Below are 7,666 nucleotides of genomic sequence, written 5' to 3'. Positions count from 1 at the left end.
ATTTACCCTAAAAAAAATCTAAAAGTAGAAGTTTTATATCAATAAAAATGTAAATAAAAAATGTTACTTAAATATTTTTTTGTAAAGATTTTTTTTATTTGTGTTTTTTTGTTTTGTTTATTTTTCTGGTTTTGAATGTGTTTTTACCAGACGTTTTGGCAGCAGTTTTCTGTGTTGTTTTTTGTTTGTTTTTGTTTCATTTACTCTTCTTTTTGTTGGTTGCCTTGCGCCTGGTTTTCTCAGTTGTTTTTACTAAATTTTCTTTAGGTTTACTAACATTTTGTTTGTATTATAATTAATTTTGTTTTTCTTCCTTCTTTAATATTATGTGGTAGATGCTTGCCTTTTAATAATAATAATAATAATAATGATAATAATAATAATAATGGATTTTGTTTTTATGCTTTTTATTACAATTAATTGTGTTTTATTTTATTTTCATGCTTTTGTTTTTTTTTTTTTCATCTTTGCAGTATTTTCGTAAGCATAATTAATAATTATAATTAAATTGTTTATATAATAGATAATAATTAGAGTTACTTAATGTATAAGAGAATCTATAAAATAGAATTTGTTTTCCTTCCTCTGCTTCTTCCTTATTTTTGTGTCATTTTTTTCTTTAGAAATTCGAATTCTTTTTTTTATATGTTTTGTACAGCGCAGAAAAAAACAAAAATCAAAATAACATGAAACAATTTTTTTTAAATATTAAATTTTAATTTTAATTTTTTTTTTTGTATTTTTGCAACAATTTTTTTGTATCACACAATTGTCGTTTAGGTTTTGTTGTTGTTGTTGTTTTCTCATTAGCAAAAATGTTGTTTGTGGAATGCAAGTTGTGGAATGTGTGGATTGTGGAAAGATGTTCGCTTTGTATGGTACAACGGTGCGTATGCTTAATTGTAAAATGCATTTCGTTTAATATTATAATCATCGTATTTATTTATCAATTGAAATTCAATTTTTGTTTTTCTCGTTCAACTAAAGCTAAAAAATTGTTTATGTTTTATGCTTGCAATTAACGCTAAATGTGTGTGTGTGTGTGTGTAGGTTCTATTTATACATATATTAATGTATATATATTTATATATATATATATATATATTTTCAATAATTTACAATGTGGATATATCCAACAAGCCAGCGCTCGCCTCATGCAGCTGCTGCGGATGCGTGGCATGATAATGATACAGCTGATGCTGATGCGGATGCGGATGCTGCTGCTGATGATGATGCTGCAAATGCTGCTGCTGCTGCTGTTGCTGTTGCTGCAGATGTTGCTGATGCTGCAGGTAGTGCTGCTGCTGCTGCTGCTGTTGCTCCTCCAATTGTTGTTGCATGTCCAGCATGCTGGCCGAGGCCGCGAATGCACTGGCCGCTTGGCAGCTAGTTGCAGCGACTGAGGAGGAGGCAGCGGCGCCGCCGGCGGCAGCGGAGGAGGAGGTGGTGGCTGCTGCTGCTGCTGCTGTTGTTGTTGCGGACAACTGATAGGCGGCAGCGGCAACAGCAGCCGCCCCCAAGGCGGGTGAATGCGCTGTGGCAATATGACCACTCGAATGCGCCGAGGAGCGGCCGCCCGACGAGCCCGAACCCGACGCCGTCGGACTTGGCCGGCCATTCAGCAACTGTTGCTGCTGCTGCTGCTGTTGCTGTGCGGCTGCTGCTGCCGCTGCTGCTTGCACGGCCCCTGCTGGCATATACGCGCCAGCAACGGTTGGCGGCGGCGGCGTCACAGACCCAACGGCGGCTGCTCCATAGGCGCTGGCCATTTCTCACATATGTGCCAGCGGCGCCATTGCGCGCAGCGATTGCTGATGCAGCTGATGTTGCTGGTGTTGCTGCTGCTGCTGTTGCAGGTGCTGCTGTTGCGCATGTTGTTGCTGCGGATGTTGCTGCTGGGCCAATTGCTGCTGCTGTTGCTGCTGCTGCTGGTGCTGGTGCATCACGTGCTGCATCGACTGCTGCTGCAGCTCCGGCGACGCCGTCTGGTAGTGCATCAGGTGGCGCTGCTGCTCGGGCGCGTCGTGCAGATGATACATGTTCATCAGATTGTTGAGATCGGTGCCGGCGCCAGCTGCTGCCGCCGCTGCGGCCGCCGCTGCCGTCGCCGATGTCACATATTCCCGCTTCATGATGTGATTGTTGTTGTTATTATTGTTGTTGTTATTATTATTGTTGTTGTTGTTGTTCAGTGCAATCGCACTGGGACTGGGCGAAACGGGCTCTGACTTGATGCTGGAATCGCTGGGACTGTGACTCTGGCAGGATATCTGTGCACCATACGGCGCCGGCGAACCATTGCTCGGCTGCTGCAGTCCGGCGCTGCCGTACGGCGACGGGGATCCGGGCTGCTGCTGCTGCTGCTGTTGCAGGCTGCTGCTGCCGTAGGGCGATGTCTGGCCGCCAGCAACCGTATCGTACATGCCGTAGCCATTGTACATGTGCGTCATCTCGTAGCGCGGCGCGTAGTTCATGTAGTGCGTCTGATAGCCAGCAGGATCCGGATGCATATAGCCGTTGGGCATGTAGCCATTGGGCACGCCCATCTGATGGATGTTCGGGCGCACCTGTTGGGCGGCCGCGGCAGCAGCAGCCGCCGCAGCAGCCGCTGCCGATGCGCCGCTCGTCTGATTCTGTGACATGCCACCGACGCCGCCGCCCACCTGCTGGCCGAGGCGTGTCGGTGTGCCGGGCATATCGCCCACCTGGCCGCCGGGCGGACCCTGGCCGGGCATCAGCCCAGCGCCGCCCATTGGGTACTTCTCCTTGGTTTTGGTCAGGGTTTTGGTCTTGCGACGCGGACGATATTTGTAATCCGGATGCTCCTTCATGTGGACGGCGCGCAGACGTTTCGCCTCATCGATGAAGGGCCGCTTCTCCGCCTCCGATAGATCCTTCCACTGGGCGCCCAGGCGCTTCGATATCTCTGAGTTGTGCATCTTTGGATTGTCGGAGGCCATTTTGCGACGCTGGCCGCGTGACCACACCATGAACGCATTCATTGGCCGCTTCACGCGATCCGCGTGCTGCTGATTCTTGTTCGCTGTGGCGCTGTTGTTGTTGTTGTTGTTGTTGCTGCCGGCGGTCATGCTGCTCAGAGCACTGCCAGCGCCCATCAGCGACGGATGCTGCGAGTGTTGCTGCTGCTGTTGCTGTTGTTGCTGCTGCTGCTGCTGTTGCTGCTGCTGATGATGGCTAACGGGTGAGGTCATGTGATGGCTGCCAATGCTGCTCTGCGTCGGACTCAGCTCACTGGAGCTGTGCAGCGGCGAGCTCTGCTGCTGCTGCTGCTGTTGCGTGGCGCCGTTCAGCGTATTGGCAATGCTCGACTGCAGCGAGCTGAGCGGATTCGGACTCTGGCTGGCCGCGATGTGGGCGCTCATATGATGGTGATGGTGATGATGGTGGTTGTGCTGGCTGAGGTGCGAGTGGGTGAGATGGGAGGGGCCCAGATTCATCAGCGGCGCCAATGCCGAGTATGATGTGGCCGCAGCTGCGGCATGTGCATGCCCGTGCAGCGGCGGCATTTGGCCGGGCAGGATGCCGCACTTCATGTCCGCTTCCATCGTCAGCATCGTTGCAAGCGTTGTGGTTGCTGTTGCGTATCTATTTGCTGTCGTTTGTCGCTGCTGCTGCTGCTGTTGTTGTTGTGGCTCTTGGGCAATTGGTTCTCAAGCGCTAGGCATTAAGCTAACGCAATGCTGGCAAATATTCTCCGTTGAATTGTATCTAGTGTGATTTAGATACTATATAAATATCAATAGATACATTTGCTCTGTTGCAGATACTTTTGCATGTCATAGATACAGATGCTTCAGCTGCCTTTGTTTAGCTGTAGATACTTTTATTCTGGCAACAACAACTTTAAATACTTGCAGATACTTTTGTGTATCTCATGGATATCTATGCTTTAGCTGTAGATTCTTTCCAATGCGTTGCGTATCAAAGTACTTTTGCAACTGAAAGATACTTTTGTATCTCTTCCTTTTTTCTTGTAGCTGAGTTGAGTTGTCGCAGATACTTTTCGACTCTTCGTAAGCACCTGTAGGCGCCTCAAAGTCTCCAGAGCACTTCAATTAGTGTTAAATCCGTTAAATGCACGTTTGTATCTTGCAGATACTTTTGATGTTTGCCACTTTTACAGTTGCCTTAGTCCAGTTACTATGCGGAGCTCAATTAGTTAAAGTTGTTTGTATTTTAAATTTTGATTAATATTTTTTGTTGTTTTTTCTTTATCAGTTATTTATTTTATTGGCTATGAGTTGTTTGAACATTTGTTAGGGAAACCATGTTGCACTTGTTGGAATTTCTTTTTGATTTATCTACTTGAATTTGTTCGGAATCGCCACAAGTTTTGGCAATTGACACACATATATTTGCAGGTATATGATATATAGATATATATCTTAATTTTTCTTTTCGCCTTTTGCAACAGCTTTTGCTATTTGCTTTAGCTATTATTTTTTCTTGTTTTATTTTGAACGCAAAAACACTTGAAATTTGTTTATTAAAACGCGTCGCGAAATGTGCTTTGACAAATTTGTTTAAGTTTTTGTGTTGTTTTTTCTTTCTTTGTAATTATCTGCTTTTTTTTTGGGAAGTTTTGCTATTTGGGCAAAAAATCAGCGCGTTGCGTGAGACGTCGAAAAATACCTCCACACAACGCGGAATTGAGCACCTTTCTGTTTCGCCGTTGAGCGAACGGACAGCGGCGAAACCTGTTCCCAAGCGTTAACGAGCGCCGTCACCGAAGCGAATAACCGACGACGTGCGTATATATATATATATATAAATATATATGTGTATTTCGTTATGTGCGCGTGTGTGTGTGTGTGTGTGCTGGACGAGGTGAGGGCGAAAACTCGTACACGAAACTCTCGAATCCGTTGCTCGTTGCGTGCGCGTGTGCTGACGACAGCGAATACGAGAGACGAATGAGAGACTGACTTGCCAGCAGCTGAGACTGAGGCCGTTTGCCGCAGAGCTACACGCACACAAGCACACGCGCATGCATACGTGTGTATGTTCAGGGTGGCTAGTCAAACGGGTATAGTGCGGTGCGCCAGTGTGTGTGCCTGTGTGTGACGGCATTTGCAAACCAGTTGCACTGTGCAGCCGGCAGGCGTGAGCGTTAAAAAGAGACAACGGTAGTGACTGCTCTGTACGCTAATAAATCAAATAAACGCTATGCGCGGCCTGTGTTGCTGTTGCTACATGTGTGTGTGTGTGTGTGTGTGTGCGTGTGTTGGTGTTGCTTTCGTTGCTCGCTTGGATTATGCGCAGCGACAAGCGCCAATGAACGCTGCGCGCGACTGAGCTAGCAATATACAGCGCATTCGCTTGCGCTACATATCGATCTGTGGCGTTGTTGCTGGCGTTGCCATAAAAATGTCGTCGCATGGCCAGTCGTTTTTATGGCATGCAACGTTGCCAGTTTTCTAGCAGCCAGAGAGCAGCAACAGCAGCAGCAGCAGCAGCGCTCTAGCTGGCGCAGCTTCAACTCAAAAGTCTGGCGGAATTTTTTTTGCGCTTACGGACGCTTTAAATATGGCCGACCAGGCAAGATACAACAACAACAAAAATAAGCAAAAATACAAAAACGGACAGCCGGGCAGCTGGAGCACCTGGAAACGGGCTGACCGAGGCGGGGCAGTGTTTGCGGCGTATTTACCATTGGCGCGTCTCACGCGCATAGTTTCAATTCTTTTTTTTTTTTGCTCTTCATGATGTTCTCTTCTCGTCCTCTGCCGACCCACTCGGTTTTCTACTTATTAACCTAATGGGTTTGCCAAGGTAGCGAAATAATAGTCGAGCCCAGTCGGCGGCAGCTGGCGAAAAATGTATTAAGCAAGTGCTGCCAAGTGCACTGCAGCAAACAGTTATAGCTAACGGTACTTGACTGTGATGCACTGCGTGTGTCTATGTGTGTGTGTGTGACTTTGATGCGGTCTGACATCCTTTTGGATGGCACGAAGCATGTGTTGCCACGTTGTTGTAATTATAGTTGCACATGTGAATAGGCAACCGCATTGTCTTCCCCGAGCAGCAGCAGCAACAGCAACAGCAGCAACAGCAGCAACAGCAACAACAACAACAGCAGCCGCCACGCGGTTTTTCGGGCATGCTCCACTTCAGGTGGGGGCCTCCTGCTACCTGCACATATGCGTAATTATTTTTTGCCAATTTTGTTTTCCTTCATTTTTCACCTGCTTTTCATTAGTGTAAAGTAACTTGGAATTTAGGGTTTTTTTTTTTTCTTTTTTTCTTGCGTCAGCTTCTTGCTAATGAGCCGCAGCGCTAATGGCAATACAATTTTGGATCGTATTACTATTTCGGGTGCGCTGCTGCTGATTCAGTTCGGGTTTCTTTTTCCTAATTCTAATATGTGTAATTGCAGTTAGTTTGCGTAATTGTAGCTGGCAATTGGCATGGATCGTCATACCTGAGCCACGTTAAGTGAAACGCGTCTGACCAGTTGGTAGCTGCAGTCCTTTGCCCATAGAAGTTTGGAATGCCAGCAGGTAGCCGGGATTGTAAAAAGAAACCATTTCAGCCGATGATACATGAGAAATCTTAAAGATTTTAATCCAATTGTTTCATTTTGCTTATTTGTATAGTTAGTGTTTAAACACTTTTAATTATTTAGTCACAAAGAAATAAATAATAGTAAATTAAAATTAAATTACAAAAACATGTTTTATATTTAATTATTGATATTATTTACTATTCAATTATTCTATTTATTTATGCCTAACTATGTGAAGCATTTAAATTATTCTTCTTTACAATTCATGCAATAAATAAACAATTTGGTTAATTTCATAAAAATAAAGTTATATTTACTCTAAAATTTAAAAAAATGTCAAATACAACACTTTGTTATATTTTATAATTTTCTTTACTATTATTATTTTTATCATTTTATTTTTATTTAGTTACTAAATTATCTGATATTATTTTTATTGCTTTCATTTGAAACTGTTTTATAGTTTTTTTTTTTTATTTTATTTTTTTTATTTTTTATTTTTTTTTGTATAATGATGTTATCATGGTTTTTTTTTTAATTTTGAATGTTTTTTTCTATATGCTAGTTTATTCTATGTATTTTTTATTTTATAACTATTTTAATTGAATTTTGCATTGCATTTTTATTATTATTCTTTATTATATATATTTATTTAAAAAAGCTATAATTATTTTGAATTTAGTTATTTATATCTGCTTTAGTTATTTATTATATTTGTTTATAACGAATTTTATGATTTTTAGTGCTATTATTGCTGTTTTCTTTTTTATATACATATGTGTAAATGGTTTCCTAATAAAATTATTATTTTAATATATTTACAATTTTATTGCATCTATTTTCGTTTTAATATTTATTATTATTACAATCATGGCTGACTTTTTAATATAATTATATTATAATTTATTTGTGGTATATAATTTCAATTTTCCCTTTTACATTTAATCGATATCGTCACTCACTCCACATGTGCCGAATCACTTTTACACCTCAACTACAATGTAAATTTCTTGCAAGTCATTTTTAGCTCCAGCTCAGCCCAGCTCAGCCCAGTGTTCCCTTGCCCTGGAGCTCCCACTGTTGACCTGCTTTTCATCAAGCTACTACTAACCCAGAAATGCGTGAAAATAAAGAAGAAGA

At 42.9% G+C, this 7,666-nt stretch overlaps 1 protein-coding gene across 1 annotated transcript; it reads right to left on the bottom strand.

Annotated features, from left to right (window-relative positions):
• Positions 1-206: 206 nt before the first annotated feature.
• Positions 207-3,927, bottom strand: SoxN (SRY-box transcription factor soxNeuro). Its single transcript, XM_030384847.2, is given in 1 exon segment — positions 207-3,927. A coding segment is annotated over 1 exon segment (2,460 nt). The 5' UTR covers positions 3,576-3,927; the 3' UTR covers positions 207-1,115.
• Between the last annotated feature and the right edge of the window lie 3,739 nt (positions 3,928-7,666).

This window comes from Drosophila navojoa, chromosome 3 (assembly GCF_054131105.1).
Source record: "Drosophila navojoa isolate 15081-1374.11 chromosome 3, UAZ_NAV_1.0, whole genome shotgun sequence".
Taxonomy (NCBI): Eukaryota; Metazoa; Arthropoda; class Insecta; order Diptera; family Drosophilidae; genus Drosophila; species Drosophila navojoa.
Note: the sequence above shows the minus strand (reverse complement) of the source record. Positions and strands in the feature narration are given on the sequence as shown.